This window comes from Calonectris borealis, chromosome 10 (assembly GCF_964195595.1).
Source record: "Calonectris borealis chromosome 10, bCalBor7.hap1.2, whole genome shotgun sequence".
Classification (NCBI taxonomy): Eukaryota; Metazoa; Chordata; class Aves; order Procellariiformes; family Procellariidae; genus Calonectris; species Calonectris borealis.
Window position 1 is genome coordinate 13,186,855 of NC_134321.1, and position 21,542 is coordinate 13,208,396.

The 21,542-nt window shown below is 46.0% G+C and overlaps 1 protein-coding gene across 7 annotated transcripts; it reads right to left on the bottom strand.

The window, feature by feature from the left end:
- Positions 1 to 396: 396 nt before the first annotated feature.
- TPRA1 (transmembrane protein adipocyte associated 1) lies at positions 397 to 19,237 on the bottom strand. Of its 7 annotated transcripts, none has more exons than XM_075158895.1 (11): positions 19,155 to 19,237; positions 13,756 to 13,955; positions 13,472 to 13,604; positions 10,859 to 10,945; positions 9,145 to 9,217; positions 8,041 to 8,120; positions 6,713 to 6,823; positions 6,236 to 6,296; positions 5,098 to 5,200; positions 4,410 to 4,490; positions 397 to 3,326 (listed from the first exon to the last, which is right to left on the bottom strand). In XM_075158895.1, exons 1-11 carry the CDS (start codon positions 19,191 to 19,193, stop codon positions 3,092 to 3,094), a joined length of 1,203 nt encoding a protein of 400 aa, XP_075014996.1. In that variant the 5' UTR covers positions 19,194 to 19,237; the 3' UTR covers positions 397 to 3,091. The 7 variants fall into 7 exon arrangements, with proteins under 7 accessions (XP_075014996.1, XP_075014997.1, XP_075014998.1 ...); XM_075158896.1 differs by lacking the exon at positions 19,155 to 19,237 and adding an exon at positions 18,508 to 18,800; XM_075158897.1 differs by lacking the exon at positions 19,155 to 19,237 and adding an exon at positions 18,312 to 18,334.
- Between the last annotated feature and the right edge of the window lie 2,305 nt (positions 19,238 to 21,542).

Genomic DNA, 21,542 nt, shown 5'->3' on the forward strand with positions numbered 1-21,542 from the left:
TATCATGTCCTCCCTGCAGCCAGAAAATTAGTCCTGACACACAGGGTTCATTTCAAAGCCCAGAACAAGAAATAAGCAAGAATCGGTTCCAAGCCTTTTCCCAAGCAACAGGGAAAGATATCCTACAGCAGAGACCCCTGACGCTAGACATGCCCAAGAATACCAAAAGAAGAGTCAGAGGCTTCACTGACAATTATTTAGACCTGGAGACCACTCTCTGCACAGTTGTTTGCTGTCCTAGTAATAGCCTTCCAAGAACGAAAAATCCATTTCTGACAAAAAGACATCGTGTTATTCCATTATTATCTGCCATATTTGTTCAGGGTTTTTTAAAAAATCTGAAAGTTATTTTTTCCTCGCCATAATATGGATCATTTGAGAATGAAAGTATGACCATTTATGCCAAACTTAATTTTATTTCTTTATTTTACAAACAAAAATATACATTTATTCTATATTTTCTCTCTTTGCATCCCCCCACACACATAACACACTTCTGCTCAAGGACCATTGTGAATATGGCCCAAAGCATTATATATACATAAAAATACAACAGGAGGAAGGTCAGTCCATGACCGAGCGCAGAAGCTCCTCAGCAGCAGAATGTGGGACACCCCAGAAATACTGGAGTCCTGCCAGCAAAGGACAGGATGGACGTGTTGACCACCTGCACAGGTGATCCTTCAGCACTGAATTCAGCTCATAAAAAGGCAAATTCGTAACCTGCTCTTCACATCACCAAGGAGGGCAAGACAAGTCCTCTCCGCCAGGGTGTTGAGAGTCAGCAAATACTCCTTGGGATGGAAAAAGTTGCTCCTTTATTTCTCAACTGCTTTAAGACCTTCATATCTCTTGGCTCTGTCCAAGGCCCACCAACTCCAGGGAAGCTTTGCAAGTTTCCCCATGCTTTCTAACAGCAGCTTGTGTTGTAAGCAGTATTAGGAGCAGCAGGGCAATTCAGGGACAACATCATCCATCCCTTTTAGAGTAAGCAAGCGTGGCTCAGGCCGATTCACAGCAAGTGACGGGAGGAGCATGGAACACTTCTCTAATGTGGCAAGGGCTGACTTAGCCAGTTGATTGTCCAGCCCTTACATAGTCATTGCACGGAGGGGAAATGTGAAAGGCTGTTGACCTACATAAGACAATTCAGCTCTCGCACACAGACAAACGGAAGCCTTTTTTTCTCAAAAGTAAATTTAAAAAAAAAAAAAAGGGGGGGGCTGTTTGTTTTCAAGGTGCCAGTGCTACTTGGCAAAGGCCTGCAGGGCAAAGTCCACAGGCAGAACAGAGAGGCTGCATTGCTCATTAACAAAAAAAGATAAGCAAAGGGCCTGCATAGTTTTGGCAACCAACATGAACTTTGTGTTCTTACCCAAACTTTCTCGTGTTCTTTCCCTATGGTGGAAACACCCGGTCGCAAATGCTTTCCCCTACCTGCTCATGATCCAAACTAACACCTCCACGCTGCACCCTGCATGACGATTTCCCAGAAACTCTTACCTCAATATTCTTCAGGAAGAGCAGTGAGTTGGGGCAAGAGATTCACACAGTCCCCAAACGTTTCAAATTCCCTCTTTCTACCATTCTCCAATGGAAAGTTGCTATTGCTTATAGCAGATCTCCACCTACCTGGAGGACTCAGGTAGGAAAGCACCCCCAAAGCTAGAGGAATACACCTCTTCATCCTTGGAGAGCACAGTATGTCCCAGAAACCAGCCTGATGCAGCTTTCAGCTGAACAGTCCCTGGATTGGAACACGATGTCTTGAAACTGCGTGCCAGACAGCAGTAGTCCCTTTTCCAGCATGGAAGGGGTTAATAAGAAGTTCCAGATAGTCTTTGAATGAACCACACTCCACATGCACATAAGTACTTTCACCATTTCGAGCCATAAAACCTATTCAGACCAGCAGAAGTCTGGGGATCTGAACTGCAACATAAGAGAAGGACACTGCCAGAGAAACACGTCCACCTCCCACTTGCCTCTGAACTTAGAACACCAGCTAGCTTGATTCTAGCATGCCTATGGTGTTTGAGTTTCCAGTCATTAAATACTGACAGCTTGGACTCATCATGGACTTCTGCTCTGCCTCAAGCACCTGAACATCTCTGGAGCCTTCATCTGCAGAGTCAGCTTCGTCCTTCATAGCACTCTCTAAGGCCCTGCCAGAGCCACAAAGCAGGGTACACATGGAAAATGCACCTACCTCACAGGTTTTAATTTTGAAACTCAGCCCTGATTCAGTGTTGTTTCTTAGATTTTCCTGTGAGCTCAGATGCACAGTAGTACAGCCTCCACAGACTGTTTCACAGCTCCTTCATCTCAGCTAGACAGCAGCTCTGTCTGTCCTTCTGTGTCCCTATTGTTCAGTCAGTTCACATCCATGCTGCTAGCTACTAGCCCCCCAAAATGCTCCCAGGGCACAAACAGTTCATTCCTCTTCATACCTCTCTTCTCCTTCCCACACACTCAGAACATTCCTTTTAACCCATAGCAACTGCAATTCATGATTTTCATCAGTATTAGCTGAAACCAGAGATGAGCCCAGTTGACCAGCTTCCCTCTTCAGACACTGCTATCAGCACCTATGCTGTTGCATTATGACAAGACCCAGGCAGCCATGCTTGGGCTTGAAAAAGCCCAAGAAGATCATCTTTGGTTTCAACCACCAAACTCTTTCTATATATGTACAATACAGCAGTCAAATCAACACCCTCATCCCTAAACACCATTCCCCTAATTGGCAGACAAGTGCTTTCAGTCATTGAAAAGGAAGAGGTGCTAGTCAGGCCTGTCTTCTGGGTCATATTCACATCTGGGACACAGAGGATCAGGAAGGTTCAGTGTTTATAGATTCATGAACAAAACTTTTCTACATTGTTTTCAGGTAACGACAAAAAAAATGTTCTTTCCAACAGGATTTGGGCTGCCAACTTAGTTCCACAATAGGTTTCGGAAATCCTAAGGAAGAGAGGAAAGCCATGGCAGATAGCCAAGGACAGATTTCCAATGGGCATCCTAACAGCTGTGGTACCAGGGAGCTTGGAAGGAAAAGAATGAGGCATCATGTGAAGCGGGTGGCCCTGCCTTAGGCATTGATGGCTTTCCAGCGGTCACTGTCTATGCTGTTGATGCTGCCCACATGATACGGCATAGAGGCCACGTCATCCAGGTAGGCTGTGGTGTCAATCTGAGTGCTCGAGTAGAACCCAGAATCCATTCCTTCCTTCTTGGCAACAGCATAAGGGTGGGGTAGGTGCACATCCACATCCTCAGGTTCATCCACCTGACATTTGTACGAGAAAAGGATCTTCGGTTCAGACCTGGAGTGATTAAAGATTTAAAATACATTTTTAAGCAATGTAGTATCACAGCCTCTTATCTTTAACTGAAACTCTGCAGCACTAAGAAATTGTGTATTCACACCCTAAAAACTCTTCACACTAGCTTTCAGTCCTGAAATATACCTAGCAGAGTAATTGCCATAAAGTAATGCTAAATGTAGCTTTGGACTAAGTCACCTAAGAGAGAGAAAAGGCAGAATCCTGACTCTAGTGTGGGAAAGGCATTCTCATCTTTGGGAGTTCTGAACTACTGAGGGCAAAGGCATCCAAACACCACTGGACTCCACAGCAACCTGGTTACTGACACCAACAGAACAGGAGTCCACCTCAAGTTCCATCTGTGCACATCAGGAAAACCAAAATACAAACACTTGTGGATCAGCAGTTTCCATCTCTAACTCCAGACACTGTTCCCTTCTGATTTCAGAAGGCAGCAGAGGCACATTTTGGTATTTTAGGAGTACTTTATGTTCTTATTTTAAAGCCTGCTGTTTCTTGCTTATGGACAATAAAAGCTAAAGCCTGCAGGAAAACACTCCGGTTTTCCTACCAAGATGCGTCTCCTCTGAGTGGCCACACGGCGGCAACCCCGACCCAGGAATCACACTCCCGCGTGCTTTTAACTGCGGGTGACTCTTGGGCCCATTGTAGAGGAGTCCTCAGCCCAAGAGTTACCTAACCCCTAGATCCTTTCTACAAACCTATCCCAAAACCCACCCAGGAGATCATTTAACCTTCCAGGACTCAACCTCTCACTAACCATTTAGTTAACAACTTCAGCAGGAAAACTTTGTACTAAACAGGATGCAGACACTGAAGAAGTGATCCTCATAAATGTTTGAGAGGAATATAGCTATCAGCTCTACTTTGCATACAAAGTAGTCTTGGATAAAAGTGAGCAGCCCTGGGTCACACAAGAAAAATTTCAAGGCCAAGAATTAACAACTGGTTCCCTAACTGGCATTCTAGTCGCTGCCTTTATTCTACAGATGGGGAGAACCTGAGTGCAAAACAATTAAATGACAATATATACCCTCTAAACTCCTGTTCCTGGCTACTCACCCAAAGAAGCCTTTCAGGAATGCCACATAGATGAGAGGCGCAAAGAAGCTGAAGTAAAGGAACGTGGTAGCATCAACACAGCTGTCAACGGCAAAAGGCAACATGAAGGAATTTAGCACTCAAGCACAATACAGCTGGATGACACCAGTCACATCCTCCCAGAATGATCCAATTTCCCTCCAGAGTGTCCAAGCAGAGAACAAGAAAAGTCTTCTGCTAAACAAATTCAGACTGATGCAAAGTAACAGCCATTGCCATCAACATGTGTCACTGCTCCTAGACACTCAGAGGGAACCATGCCAAGACCCAAGGTCTGACCAAGAGCACAGTCTCAGTGCTCCAAATTTTGACACTGATCCCTGCAGAACGAGACTCCAGATATGAATAAAAGTATCTCCATGCTATTTCTAGCAAACAGACTATTTCCTCCCTTATTACCTATGAAACACGAGCCAATGGACAGGCATCAGTGGATTCAAACTATTACTCTCATTCACCACCTCAAGACCACTGCAGAGCACGCAGCTCCACAGACCTGTGAGGTCTCCTGGCACAAAACAGAACCAACAGCTTTATTCCTTCTTAGGAACAAAGCACAAGTTTATTTTCTTGGGAGAGGCAGTGTTGAAGGACACGCAAAAGCAACACGAGAAACTGGGCTGCAGACCTCCTCCCCCAGTATACATACCACAGTCCTTCTATGATATCCACACAGAGAAGGGCACTGCCCAGGCCCTGCACCAGGTTCAGCAGTGCCAGGATTCCAGCATAAACATAAAAACTCTTCCTGGCTGTGGAAGAAACATGGACGTAGATGAAGCTCAACTTCATAAGCATCAGCCTGGTGCAAATCTGTTTGATGGAGATGGCAAACCTAGCAGAAGCATCTCACCATCTTGTCTGTTTAAGAACTGAAGAATTAAGACTGCATTTTCCTGTCCCACGCTGGCAGGATTGATGGAGGTACAGTGGACTAAACCATAGCCTCCTGCATGCGTATACACACACAGAAGATGGTTTTGAAAACACATGCTCATGGCAACACATGCAAAGATTTTATAGGCAAGCATCTGGAACCAGTGTCAGTCACATAATTGAATGTAACAAAAACAAAAAAACCCACAGCTGAACCAGAATCTGTGCACTAAACAAAACTGCTCAGGAGACTTGGACAGGAGCAGCAGGGTATGCTGGACACTAGGCAGATCAGGCCCAGGACCACCTGCCTGTGGCATGTGCCACACATATCCACTCCCTCAGGGTACCCACACATAGATGCCAACACTACTTAGAGAGAACAACTCAATGCAAACATCTTAGTATCAGCTTCCCTCCCTGTTCAAGAACTGCAGATATTCTGCAACAAAAAGAAAAACCAGAGAAGCATCTTAATAAAGTAAATGCCCAGACAAAAATTATTAAGCAGCTTCCAATTAGCCTTTCTTTCCCAGGGGATGACCAGCATGTACACTTTAACATCATACATGCATTTCAAAGGAAGCTATTATTAAGAAGCCATTTCTTACGGCTCTCTGAAGATTATATATTTACATTACATCTGTATCATTAACTGAGCAGTAAATCGTTTTCTTAATGTAATTGTTTAGCTACTGAAGTAGCAATGTAATTGCTCTTATTCTGCTTTCCAAAAGGCGCAACATGCTATTTTTCCAGGGATAACTTATCAGTCCTTTGCCATGTAACTGTATGCTGAGACAGTGGGATGTATCTGCAGTGCAACCAGATACAGGAACCTCTTACTCCCACCTATGTTTTATCCTGGTGCTGTCTCCATCGATACTATGGAACACACTACACTCACTTACAGGGCAAAGAAATCCGGTCTTTCAGAGGAGTTTTTGGAAGAATCACCACCAACGAATAGACCTGTTGAGACAAAGAACTAACTGTTCCATGGCTGCTTGGCAACTGAACTCAACAATCTTTGCAGGGATCTTTGCACTCCCTAGATGTCTTGGGACAGGGGCACAGACCCCCTGATATTAAACCCAGTGCAGATGTGAAGGCCCCGCACCTCACCCCCATCAGCACAAAAAGGCTGGTCACTGAGAAACAAAGGAGTAAAGAACATCTGAGTTCAGCTGGAATTCAGCTGGCCCAGCTTACACCACTCCCACCATACCTTTATTGCTTCAGCTTCCCTGCAGCATGAGAAGCATCAATGCTGCACTATATCAGGCAGGAGCGGGACTAGGGCCTCATTATACACAAATCATCCTCCTTTCCCCATTTAGAAAATACAAAGCAGCTATCAGAGTGCATAACACATGCCCAGTACTTACCAGAAAGAAGAAACAGGAGCTGGCAAGCCAAAAGTGTCTCCCTCCATGGCCATAGATGTTGAAGTCTTCTGCTGAGAGGTGGGCATCAGGGTACAGGATTTCTAGGGTGCCCTAGGAGAGAAGTGGTACCAACATGGTTCTGTTATAGGCAGCATCCTCACTAGAATGGGTGTCTGGACACGGGAGACTGTGTTTATAGAAGTTTATAGCTGTGTTTATAGCTGTCCCTGCCACCTAAGACCCCACCATTGCCCTGCTTGGTTAACTAGAACAAGTTAAGCTCACACAGGAAAAGCAAAAGAAACTGAAGACACGAAGTGAGGGGAAAAAAGTGGCAGGAATCTGCATCTGAAGGAAACCAGCATCAATGACATTCCAGAAGAGAGACTGAATGAAGGGATAGGGGATGCAAGCAGTTGTCTGTCTGAAATAGACAGAGAGTTCCACTGCCATTTCTAAAGTAGACCTTTCCTGCTGAAACATCCAGAATATAAAAGCCCACACTTGTGCAATAGTTGGGAAAGGACATTGTCTCATTCACTTGAATTCCTGAAAAATGGTATGAACAGAAGCTACCATACAGACAGTGAAGAGAGAAAAGTGCTGTAAGCACTACTGAACCCAGATATAGCTCACGCTTGATATTTAATGAGGCTCCTCCAGCTTTATCATGTGGTAATGATCAGCTCACTGCCTCCGCAAGCAAGAGCCCGGTTGCAGAACAAAGATCTGTGTGTTATTCTGGCGCTGCCCCAAGTCTAGAGACATAGGGCTGACCACTTACATACCGAGGAGAAGAATAAACCCAGACACATACTGCGTTGTTCAGAAGATGGAGACACAGCTCATAAACTGAGCTAGCAAGCCAGCTGCTAGTTTGAAGGGAAGCAAGAGCTCTCAGCTCTCAAAGAGTCAAGAGGAGACAAGAGGCCCACAGCACTGCCTTTATCTGGCAAGCACACCTCAGGTCTCTCCATCTAGTTTTCATGGCACTTGAGGCTAGATTCAGAACTTGTGGCTCAGTTCTGAAAAACCTCTCACTCCTGTTGCAAGATACACTAAACAAAGCAATCCATCTAAACCGCATCTCATTTCTTCACCTTGGCTGAGCCTTTCATGCCATAAAGGGGACAAGGAGATAGAGTCTGATGTATGCTCTGGGGATCCTCACACATTGCCACAAGTATCCAGTCTTCCCCCAAAACCTCATCCAAAGAGCAAAGCTGCCACTTTCCAGATAGGAGTCCCACATCTAACTGCCTAGCTCCAAGCAAAGTCCCCTGTTTTGCAAATTCTAATTTCTAATTCTTCTGCTCCAATGTACTCACCTGGGTGACAGAATATGCCAGAGACAGCACTGTAGTGATTGCCAGAACACGTTTCACGCTTGACTTGCTCTCCAGGTGACCTGGAATTAAGGAATACAGAAGTGACTCAGGATATGATCCCAGCCCTGATAAAAATCAGTTCTCTCCAAAACCAATACAGAAAAACATTTGTATTTCCAGAGGCCTTCAAGGGAAGGTTAAAGCTCACTTAACTGCTAGAAACTGCTTCCCTGTTCGGAGAGTTTGAGCCTTTCACAGACAAAATAACTTAGCAAACAACAGGTTTTAACTTGCTTTCCTCCTGCCCACACTAATATAGAGAAAGCAACTAAGACCTTCTGCTAGGGTTACAAAAAAAAAAGTCAGGAATTACTCCAGTATTATGTACACTGAGATGTTGTAAAGTTTCTTCTCAGGAAAAAGGTTGATGGGAGACTGGGTTAGAGCAGGGGAGAAGGTCTTACATAATTTACAGAAATCTGCACTGGAATATGCTGGAGCACACAATCTCCAGAAGCTCCTTCCAACCTAAATTATTCTATGAGCCCTCAAAAGATGAAAGAGCTAGCGCTCAGCTGTCCCGCTGGCAGATGCAACAGTGACACCTACCAATCCCTCCCTTCTACCTCTGACCCACAGGAAGAGGCGCTCCAAACAGCATTTTCACTTGTACAACTGAAAAAAAGTAGAGTTACAGATTGCAGGTACAGTTAAAGCATTTGAATGAAGCCAGGATGGAATCAAACCAACCAAGGAGGGGACAGAAGGACCCCCAAAGGAACCACCTTAAATAAAATGGGGTTGAAGCAAAGATCAAACTATTGATCTTTGCATAAGTCATCTTCACCTAAGCTGTACACTCCTTTACCACATGCATGCAGGACAAACAAAGCACATATAAACCAGAAATTTCACAAGCCATAGATCTGTAAATGTAATCAGGCTTTCAGCCATTTCTAACTAAAACTGCCCAATTTGTCCTTTGTCTTTATTCTAGAGCTCCTTCACTTTATAGAATCAGCATCTCCACAAACTTACAGATGCAGCCTCTGTGGAAAGGGAATAGGAAACATTAAAAGCACTCAAAAACCTCTTGACACGTACCAAAGGCAAGACCTAGAATCACCACACTCAGTTCAATCGCCAGAAGGAAGAACCTTGTGATCTCCCAAAGGATCTGAGGGATAACAGAAATCAGACAAACATGATTAGATGGTGCCAGGAACCAGTCGGAAGTTAACACAGCAAAACTCCACTCTCCACTCCTGAATGGGAGATAGCAGCTTCTGAATGGAGCAGATCATTTCCACAAACCTTCCTCATGCTTTGTAGGGATACTAATTACATGCTTGTTCCAAGCCCCGTCCATGCCTGTGAAACAGAACAGTTGTATGGGAGCAAGCAAATAGCATGTCTACAGAGAGAGGAAGCGGCCATGGTTTGCCACACTTGAGAATCTGTCACTTGTCTTGGATGTGTTCTTTCTGCTGTAATCCCAAGGAGCACAAACCCAAGACAACCTCAGAAGTATAATATTAAGCAGGGCCAGTTCTTAAAGCACTTGATTCTGTAGTACAGTTATGACTGAACAATCTCAGTATTCTGCAGTCCTCCAAAGCTACTGATCTCTAAATCTAAAGCATATTCAACTCTAAAGCCCTCCCACTTCCAGCTTGTCATTTACATTCCCATATTTTATTTGGTGAAACAGGACCAAGAAAACAGCAGGTGAGGCAACTTTCCAGGTAGTCATGCAATAAGTCAGTGCCAAACTTAGAACAAGAATGCAGATTCTATCTTATTAATCTTTTTCCTCTGAACACTGAATGGCACCCTCTCTTGAAGATACACAATATTTTAAAAGGCATTCAATGAGACACTTCTAATCTCAGAAAATAAACTCTGTGTGTGTGTGTCTGTGTGTATATATATGAGAGAAAACAAAAGAAACATAATAGACATGATAGAGCATGTGTTTACAGGAAAAATTGACAGAGTATCTGCCTTACTGCATGACTTCCCAGCAAGGTGCACTTAGCAGCAAGACCAACAGAGCTGAAGAAAAGCACCTTCTCACCTCTTCTCCATTATTCAAGTCCTGGACCTACATCCATTCAACAGAAATGAATGAAAATGCTACAAACATCCAGCCACTCACAACAAGCAGTACATTACAATGCTTTGACAGATAAAAGGAAAAGCAAAAGAACCACACTGATCCCAGAGAATAAAAACAGAAAACCTGTACTCTGTAGGCAGCTCTTCTTCCTCTAACAGTTCAAGAGCTACAGAGCTTTTTGTTTTAGGTAATATTCTGCCACAAGTCAAATGACTACAAAGGAACAGCACGTCCAAAGCTATTTCCTGTTTGCTAAGGGTTCACCCTGTGCTCAGAGTGGCTGCAAGGACATTCAGCTATCAGTCTCAAAAGGGAATTTGGTTTTATTTGCTTTCAATACAAAAGAATTAAATATTTTTCAAAGAGCCACTCCTATATTGCCAAAGTAACAAAGGCCAGGTCTTGCCTATCCACTAAAGGTATCTGAATGTTTAGCTCTTGCAAAACAGTCATTCCATCTGCAACAGGAAAGTTTTGCTGCTACTATTTTTGTGTCTATTTTAGGAAGTCCATTGTTTTACAGCCCTGGATGTTGTGATCATTTAGACCAGCTATCAGAACAGGATTCCATAGTACACATAGCTATGAGTACTGCAAAAAACCACATTCTTCCTGTATGCACATAAAAGGGAAGCCGTAGCAGATTGCTGTGATCGGAACTGCACAAAGCAGAGCCTCTAAAATCAGTGTTGTACCTACCTTATCAGCAACTGTGGCAGCATCAGAGGCACTCACAGTCATGGAGACAACAGCACGGGCAATACCAACTAAAGCTACCACAAATACCTACACAAAAAGATACCAAAAGTGAGCTCATCTCAAAAGGCACTTACACAGTAGTGACCAGAAACCCTTTTGGAATACCATTTCCAGGTCAGCTTTCAAGCCTGATAATGTGTACTAAGGATTTCCTGTAGCGGATTAGAGTTAATTTGCCGAAGAAGATTCCTCAGGCCTGTTAGATGTAGGAGTACTGGCTTAGAATTTAGGAAGAAACAAATTTTCTCAAATGTCAGATTAAACAGCTCTGAAGAGGTCTCACCCACTCCTCACAACAGTATCTTTACAGGCAAACAGTCTTCCCACCCTTCAGGGGTGGAAAAAAAACAGACAAAAATATATCCCTCCAAATGACAAGATCAAGTGCTTGGTATGACTGAATAAACCAATCACATCAGATAACGGAAGCCACTCGATACCAACAACCACACTTCAGATCTGTGATAAAATTAAAATCTGCAGTTCTCTCACTCAACACTGACAATGCTCAGGAATGCAGAGGAAAAAAGTCAGCTGCAGCCAACAGCTTTACAAAATCTTACCCTGCTGCACAGTGCAACATAGAGATACCCAAGTCAGCTCATGTACCATTTAAGCATGACAGCATGGAGCTCAGCAAGGCTAATTTACCAACTCCTGTGCAGTCACAGCCATACTATGCAATTAAGAGCTCAGCTGGATATATCTACCTTCCACTGTGCACACTTACCCTCTAAGAAAGCAGATTTTTCCAGATAAAATTCTCCGAGTCACAGGCTAACTCTAATGATGCAGGTATACGACAGCTAAATCTATCAGAGAACGAAAAGAGTCCAAGCTGATTCTAAAGTAGTTGAAGAATGGAAATGACCAATAAGCCACCAGCAGAATGTTTCCTTCTTAGGAAAAGAAGGGATGCAAATGGCATGAAAGAATAATAGATCATTCCTTCTGGGGTGGAAAACTCTGGGACAAAACACTGACAAAAAAGAAGGGTCCCTGAATATAATGGTGTTCGGGAGCAGCAACAACTCTTTGGAGAGGAAAGCACACCCTTTTTACTACCTCTTTAAGTAGGTAGAGACTCTTCCCAATCTATTAACTTAGCTTTAATCACTGACTCCACAAGAAAGCTTTCCTTCAAGATGTGACAGCCATTTGAAAGGAAATCCTCACAGAACACATTTACATCCTCATTTCCCAATAACATTCTCCAGAAGATCAAACCGAGTGAAAGTGTTTTTTCCTCTAAGGCTGTTTCATCACTTTCTGCTTCTCACTCCGTTTTGAAAAAGTCAACAGCATAAAGTCAATTCACTTTTTTCTTCCCTTTGGTTTCTCAGGAGTTTTACTTTTCAAAGCCTTTGGCAGGAACTTCTTACTGAGTCATGTGCATTACTGGAAGCATAAAGGAAGACTTAAATCCAGACTGGAAATGGCTGGTAATATTTTTAAAAGTTTGGAGCGTTTGTGTGTATACCTGGTTATCCAAAACTCTGCACAAACCCAGTGCCCACACTCCAGGCCTGAAAGAACTAACGAGACTTCCCACCAAAGATTCAGTTGAGGCTGCTAGCTTAGATTTGGTTTTGATGCTTCTTGGGTTTTGCCATGCCAGTACCTGTACACAGCCCAAAGGAGGATGCCTCCCATCTAACCCAATTCAAACACACATTTACTTCTACAACCTGTACTAATCTCACTAAGGAAGAGCAAGCACATTATGCTACGCACTGAGGCGAGCCAGGATCTCAAAAAGCACCTATGATAAAGCTTCTGAATGATATTTTTGAACAAATTCCAGTAGGTCCCTAGCTGTATTTACCATGCCCTGTGAGCAGTACCACTGTTAATAGGTATGATGTTCAGAGATTATTAAAGAGACTACCTTAATGCGAGCAAAAGTTGCTTGTGCCTTTTTAAACTGGGGAGAGGAGAACAGACAAGATCTTAAATGTTTGAGAACTGTAACTGTACTGCCTATATATTCTGTTTCCACCTTGAGAAGTATCAAGAACATCATCAAGCAGCCACGTTGATATAATGGGAAAGAAACTAACAGCGTTGGGTTCCTACATTCCCAGACTAACCATAACCCTGTCACATCACCATTTTCTACAGCAGATGACCAAGCTTTTCAACAGCTTCACACAAATTATTCTCCAGTGTTTCACTTTCACTACCTCAGTGAGAAGCTGGTTTTGTGTCACATGCTACTTACTGCAAGGAGCAAGGAAAGTGTAAAATACTAGATTCCAAGACAACAAAGCAATAAAAGAAAAAAGGAAAAGAAAAAAAAAAAATCACCACAGGAGAACAAAATCCACTCAGATCCAGCAGATATGGTCCCAGAATCTGTGAAAAGTAGAATTCAGACAGTGAACAAAAAAAAATATCTGTGTCTACTTCTTGTGGTACACCTTCAACTAAAAATGGATTTTATCCCTGCAAGATCTGGTCTAGGCTCTCTCGCCAGTAGTTCAGTGATATTGTTCATGAGTGGTAATAAAAAAACACTCACTCATCAGTTCAAAAGCACAGAGCGGTACTCACTAGTATGTAGAATGTAGTGAAGATTGGGCTGGAAGTGACACGGATTTTGGCCCTGGCAGAGGGCAGCTTCCAGAGAAGAAACATAAAGAAAAGCACATTGGGAACCAGGAGCAGAAGATCCCAGTAGCGGACTCTGCAAAAAGTAAATAAAGCAGTTTTTTTCCTGTTCTTCATCATCTAGAAGGGAAGGCACCAGCCCCAGTCCCTTCTCAACCAAACTCTGCGAAAGCAAGCTCTTTCCCCTGGCCCAGGGTCAGACCGTGGTCCCATTTCCTCTCTCTCACCTGGACTTCCCAATGTCCTCATAGAGCAACAACAGGCACTTGTGCGGCACAGTGATGTTGGTGTCATTGATTGCCTGCGTTGTTGTTGGGGACAAAGTTGTCACATTATCCAGTGCTGTCACCAGGGCAGTCGAATATGTGATGTTGTCATACATGGAGAATCTCGTCACAGACATGGACTGGAACATCCTGCCTTCCTTCTGGTCCAGGTCAAACATAGCACAAGACAACCACAGCAGAGACAAAAAGAAACATTAAATCACTTGTGAGTCAGAGCTAAAAAATACATCCCTGCCATTAGGCCTCCACACAACTGCTTCCTGCTTGTTACAGCAAATTATCACCATCTGAAAGACTCTATTACACAATGAAATGCCACCTGCCCTTACTCTGCACACAGCCATTAGTGTGAACAGTACAAAAACACTATCTTGTATCAGAGTAACAAGCGCCTTCAAAATAGTGTAATACTATGCTGGATTAAATTTTGTGATTTTTTTGAGCTTTGGCAGATTCACAGAAGAAATCAAGACTCAGCAGCAATACATGGCACCATCAGATGGAGAGAGAAACTCTGCTGTACCAGAACATTAATTATCATTCTAGCTCCCAAGATCAAGAAGTTACAGTCAATTATTTCATTTCAACTATTGCAACGAAAAAATGAAGGCCCCTACCTAAACCCGTTGCTGTTACCAACCCCACAGTCTGACAGCAGGGAAAGCCTCACGTACTTTTACCTAAAGGGACTGTACAGACTCTTTACCTTCCAAAACCAACACTGGCAAAAACCCCGATTCAGCATTTTTCTTCTAACCCTCTGCAAGACACCAGACTATTCTGATCTTAAGCACACAGTTAGGCGCTGTGGAAAGACAGCGCCTAAAATCCTGTTAGCATGAAGTTCTCCATCTTCTTTACATCCACCAGTCTCAATTGCATTGCCCTTCTCAGACACAGATCAGCATCATCACTGGTAGTTTGCAAACCAGAACCAGGCACAGTCCTATCTAATGGGTTTCCTAAGGTCAAATTCTCAGGCAGCAGAGAGCTATGGTCAGAATCATAAGAGTCATAGCACTCAGTTCTCTTGCCTGCCCTACCTTACACCTCTCCTGCCTCTCAGAAAGATAAGACGGAACTTCCCATTCCTCGATGAAACATTTTTGTACTGCTTTCCCTGAGAGAACATTCACAACTTTTCCACCATCTGTCCATCCCCCAGGCCCTACACTGCTGCGATATTAACTGTCCCTCCAGAAGTTAAAGGGAAACTCTGCTCTGCCATCCATAAAACTCCATGTACTTCATGCCCATGCCAGTAGCTTTGGCAGAAACAACAGCAGCAGCAGTTTATCCCTCTGTTGGTTCTACGATCACCTTGGAAGTTTAAGTGGACTATGGCACACAGTGCTTTAGATCAGGATTCAGTATATACTAGAGTCTTGACCTGATTCACCTCAGTAAGCCTGCTCCTGATTCGATGTATCACCTTGTGCAAATCCTCTCCTCTTCCCACCCTAAAACAGCAACCCTTACCCTTAAGGCACTTCACTAGCTACGAGCTGAATGCAAACACTATCATCTCTCCTGGCACTCCCCAAAGAAGTGGTCACAGACAACACACAGATTAAAAAAAAAAAAATCTCTATCAACTGGCATCTTCAAGGTGCCCAATGCCAGAAACAGTGCTCTAGCAGTCTGTGTGCTATAGTCAATCCAGGATTCATCTCAAAAAAAATAATCTCCCTGTTTGACTTTAGCCTTGGCTGGCATGGCAAAAACTGACAGCCTCCATGAGAGGACTCAGAAGGTATTTCCCCTGCGAGGTTCTGGGTGACTCGTGAGTCAGAAAGAATCAGCACAGCCCCGTATCATCTGTTGAGCTTCTAGAGTTCAGGAGCACCTTCCCCACAAACTGCTCGAGACTGTCAGCCACAGACTCTTCTTTCTCTTCAGAGGCTGAGACTCTTCCCAGGTCTTCTGAGGGGCAGGGGGATCATCCCATCCTCAGTTAACAAATCCTCCCTTTGATTCATCCATTCTGACAGATACTCGCTGAGCTGGGATTTTTCTTTCGCCGTATGCTGTGCAGCACAAGAGACGTCACATTAAATAAATACATGCAGACCTATAAAGATCAACTTTGTGCTAAGATGGCAAAATCTGTGCCAAAAAATCCTAGTTCTAGTACAGGTTCCAACAAACAACCTTCTTATTCCAGACTTATCTCTCTTCCCTCCAGCTTCTCACTTCTCTGAATCAACACCATTGAGAAGGATTTTCTGTTAATAATTTTGCACCATTCTCCTCCTCTGAAACGCCGCTGCATCTCAGTAGCAGCAAGGACAAGTATGTTCACATTTGCCAACACAGAAAAAATTCTACCTAATTTTTAAAAAAGCTGGGAAAGCGTAGAGAAAAACCTCACAGAGCATGGGCAGAATAACATCATCAACTGCGAACCATCACAACCTCCTAGTATCTCTTCTGGGGTAAAGAATTCGATCTGCCTGTCACACTGAAAAGAGCTCGAGTATAAAGCTGCAAGAGAATTACCTGGGAAAAACATCTTCCTTATAAAAAGAACAGACAGGCTCCATTCTTTTACCCTAGAAGCCACTATCACGCAGGGCTGCTGATAAGGAGGGGAGTTGGCCACATGTAGCAGAGCTCCAGTCACAAGGTTTCAAAGGGCAAAGCAGAATCAAGCTTACCTCTCAGGCAGGCTGCTCGCTATGGCCTGCTTTTAGTATCCTATTCTTCATCCCAAGATGGAGTATACACAAAGGCAGTGCAACAGAACGTCCAACATGATACGAAAGAGCAGCCAAAGCCATCAGCCAGACAGTGCGATCCCCATGCTTTTCTAATAGCTAAGGCCTACAGCAAAGATGTGGAAAACTGTCCCATTCTTGTTGAAATCACCAGCAAAAATTCCGTGGCCACAGGACCAGGAACTGATGGCAAAGATCCGGCTAGGCTTCGTCACCCCCAGTAACACTGCTCCTTACAGCACACTGTCCAAACCCTTGCCCTGCCTAGTCCAAAATAAATCCAGTCAGCTGAACATATCCAAGAGATCACTCACCACACCCTGCCTCCACGGGGCGGTTCACCTCAGCCAGCCCAACCTACGCAACGGGGGTAAAATCACCCCGTGGCCACATCAGAGGAAACCAGTGCCGCAGTCCTGGTCTCCCCTTTTCTTCTAGCAGGCAGCTCTATTCACCATACACCAGAAAACAAAACAAAATGGTTTTCTACACTACAGCTGAAGTCAGCCTGACTTGGCTGAGGCCTATTGCTCTGTCCAGGCACTGGACTCCCAAGGTGCGTTCAGATCAGGAACATCCACACGCCTGGAAGGTTGCTGTGACAGAGTGCTGGGGAAGGCTCAGCTGCACCTTCAGTGAAAATGATTGCCTCCCACCAAGCGGATGTTGTTTCTTGATTCATGGCACCGTAACCATATCAGAGCTCAGCGAAATTCAGGGCTCAGTCACTGGCAATTCTCTGTGCTCTCAAAGCCCAACCACACAAAGGTGAACTACACACTACCAGAGTTTCAGCTCTAACAAAAAAATAAAAGTTTTCTTCCTTTCTGAAATCAGTATCAGAAAATCTTTCAAGTACAGATCATACTAGGCTTAAGATTGCTCCTTAAAACACCGTATTTGTGCGAGAGAAAAACTGCACTATCCAGATCCCTACTTAAATACAACTGTTACTTCAATAACTTAAATGCTTAAAAATAAAAAAAAAACGCCTTTTTTTCTTCTCTTCCTTTTTAAGATGGCTCTTCAAACCTCACTCTTGGTCATAACAGTGGCATTTTGCATTTCATCCTTAGAACTCAAAAGACAGAGATTTTCCGCCAGTGATCAAGGACCTCTCTTTTCTCCCAGTTTCATTCTCACATCTTGTTCTGAACTAAATTTAAAAACAAAGAAACTGCAATGTTAAAAACAACCAAAGAAAAATATCAAAAGCAGCAGCATCAACAATAATCCAAAACCATCAGACAGAGAATCCCAGTTCAGGGATGTCTTTAAGAAGTAAGTATACTTGTTGTTTTGTTTCGGTTTTGGTTTTTTTTCCTCTACTAGGCGGGTGCACAGACAACAAGCAAGGAGGCGGCAAGTGAAGCAAAGTAACAGTACATGGTCACTTCACTGGCAAGGAAGCATTGCCTATTTTAGCGGCTGCTAAAGGAACCAGAGAGCTGGACAAAATCTTAAGTTACTTTCTACCCTCCAGGCAAGGCAAAGGTGCCTCTGGAGGCTGCCAGGCTGCACAAGGAGGCATAACGCTGCCTTCCAGGGACCCGCTGAAGCGTTTGCAAAGGGCAGGGCAGAAACCCAGAGAGCAGCGAGGTCCACCCCGGCCACCGGTAACCCCCGAGCTGATACCGACTGTAACCGAACAACCGCAGCGCCCCAGGCAAGGCACGAAGGTTTTTTCCTGCCGGACTCCCCATGTGCAAAAAAAGGGCGGCTGGGCAGCGAGGCGCGGGCTCTTAAAGCCTGACAGGCACGTTCAGGTCCCCCGCTCACCCGAGGCCGACTGCCGGAGCCCGGCGACCCCCCGGGGCCTCGCACCGCCCTGGAGCGCGGCCCGGCCGCTCACCTCAGAGGGCCGCGGCCCCAGCCGCAGCCAGGCCGTGCCGCCGGGGCAGGCCGCGCCGCCCCGGCAGTGCCCCGGCACCCCTCCCCGTAAGCCCCCCGCTCCCGGCGCCGGCCCCGCTCCTACCCGCCGCGGGCCCAGCCCGCCCGGCCCTGCCTCCCCGCCGACGGCGCTCAGTCGCGGGGGCCCAGCCCCGCCATCCCAGGCCCCGGCCCCGCCGCTCCCCTCAGCCAGGGAGTGTCGCTGAAGAGCGGCTCAAGCAGAGCAGAGCGCCGCCAGACGGGGACGCGGCCACCAGAGCCAGGGCAGACGGGGCGACGCCTTTTCGGCTGGGCCCAGCGGCGCTATTGAGAGAGGGTCCCCGAGAGGGGTGCCGCTTGGGCCAATCAGGGACCAAGTAGAGAGAGGGTCTGTCAAAGAGGCCAAAAGAAATAGCGGCGTGAGCCAATGGGAAGGGGCGGGAGGCGGGACTCGAGGGGCGGGCCTGCCGCGCTTTAAAGGTGCTCTGCCCCAGCCGTCCACCTGCGGGCCGGGAGCAGAGTAGCAGGCGAGGCTTAGGCGGCAGCCGTCCCCGCCGGGGCGCCGAGCCTGCCCTGAAGCGGGCGGGAGGCACAAAACTTCCCCCTGAACCCCACCGCCCGGCGGCCAGGTCTACCCCGGCCGCTCTCTTCACGCCCTCCCCCAGGCTGGGGGTGGAGGTCCCAATCTACCCCTGGGCCGGGATGGGCTCGCCCCCTCGCCGTGGAACCCCCTCGGCTGCCCACACGCCTCACCCCGGCCTGCCTCACACCTCTTCGCCGGGCGGGAGCCATGGCGTCCGCGGCTCACCCAGCGCCTGCCCGGCCCCGCCGCCATCTTGGCGTGGAGCGCGGGGCGGCGGGGAAGGGGCAGGGCAGCGGCCCCGAGGAGCGGCCTGTCCCCGCCAGGCGGGCGGTGGTAGATGCGGCCTGCAGCGTGCAGGCTCTGTCTTTCACAGCCTGATCGTACCTCCCTGGCCCGCCCGCACAACCCAGTGTCACAGCCGATGGCGAACACTTGTGTGATCAGAGCCCACATCATCGCACACCTCCAAGGCGAGGAGAAATAGGCTACTTCTGTAGAGGAATTACTGATTGCAAGGCAGGGGAGTTAATAATTTTCTTCCATGGACTGGATCCTATAATCAACTCCCTGCAGGAGAGAATGATTAACAAGCTGGAGAGTTCGGCTTTTAAGGAAAATTTAAAGCTGACAGAACTAACCTGGCATAGTTTGGATGATAGCAGCTAAAGGGAAACACAATAAATAATTAGCAGGATTTGGAGGTGCAAATACCAGACAGAGAAAAGAAAAGTTTAGTACAGTAAACAAGGGAATAACTGGGACAAATGACCCAAGATTTAAAAAGGAAATTAAAGGAAATAACTGGCTAAACATCAGCAGGTCACTCTTGGCAGTAAGAGCTGTCTGACTGTGAACAGAGTTTCAATGAGGATGCTTGTTATCTGAGTCATTGCAAGGGCTGAAGGATGAACTCTGGCATGGTTTTCTACCTGTGGTTCACCTGAGACTCTAGGGATTGCTTCTATAGGAATGCAAGGCTTTTACTAAGCTGAAATTTGCTGTACAAGGTCTACACCTTTTTAGAAGACCCCTATATTGATCAAGTTTCATGCCCTGCTCTAGCAAACAGCACGCACAGAGCGTTTCAGGCCCACCCCACACATACATCTTTCTCAGGTTTAATTTTCCAGCTTCGCTGCAGCAAGCCCCGTGGAGGGGACGTACCCTGAGATTGTGTTGCCTGCCTCAGCGCTATTCCTCTGATTTTCCCCTGGGGTGAACCAGGTTTTTATGCTGGTGTCATGCCTTTGGAATGAGATCTGGAGAAGCCGGTCCTTAGCTTGTCTCTTTTCACAGTGTCGTTCAGGTTAATGATATGTTGTAATATTTTGACATGTTCTATTTATGGATCCAAGCTCAAAGGCTCAGCAGGCACCAACATCCCTGAGTTATAGAAGGGACACTTCTGTTTAAAGAGAGGTGGAGTGCTTCTGCCTGAAAAGTTCCTTGGTAACAGAGCCAGCAGTAAAATCCATGTCTTCTCACTTGTAGCCTCAGGCACTAACTAACTGAACATGTTACCTCCCACATAACTGTGTCAGAAGGAGAGATTTTGCTTTGCAATCCACCTGCTCTTTCCATCTGATTCACTCTGGGGCTAGAGCCCAGCGCTTGGGACACCAGATCCAAAAGCTGTCTCTCAGGCAGAAGACTGCTGGGTGCCACCACGAGGACCATGACACTTTAGATCCTGCCTTCCTCACTGCTTACGTGAAACAGAGGAGGTGGGGAATCCACATTTATGGTTCCTTTGCATCACCAAGCCATGCCTTCCAGCCCAAACATGGTGTGTGCAAACATAACTCTGCTCTTCCCACCTACAAGGACTGCCTCATCTCCTTAATTGCACACATCCTCCCACTTCAGCTGAGAACCGCAGCTCTCTGTGTCGTCTCCTCCATCCAGTGCATAAAGACGGTAGAGCTCACCCCCTTTGTCCTTGCTGTGTCACTTGGTGTTGCCAGGCTGAAGCAAGACAAGAGGTGATATTTAGCAGCCTTGGGATAACCTTGAGGGCCCCAAGGAAAGCTGGCCCTTGGTGCTGTACCTGCTGCAGTCCGCTGTCCTTTGGCAATCTCACCTGACTTGGAGGCGTCAGAGGCGGAAGGTGCAGTCATGATTTCCAGAACAGCATTACACCCTCATATTGTCACCAAATTCCACTCTTCTAGGACATTTTATCTCTCTAAAATACTCCTTCAGCTTTTATTAGATCGGTCTACTGGACAGGATATTACTTCTCATCCGAAACTGCTTTGCTATTCAGGCGCTGAGCAACTGCAGAGGCAGATGTGCCCGTCTTGTTCCAGAGCTGCTTTACCAAGCTACTGATTTCTAGTATCAGGCATAAATTTGCACCACGGGATACCACCTGGGCTGTAGTCCTGTGCCTCTGCCCTTCTTTTAACAGGGAATTCAGTCCCTGAATTCCTGTGCTCTAAGCCACCAGTCTGCAAAATCCTAGTGGCGTGTTTTGATACAATCAGGAGGTTGGTGCTCAGCTGTGTTCACCCCAGCAAGCTGTCCGGACCCTCCCTGCATCTCAGACCTCTCACATG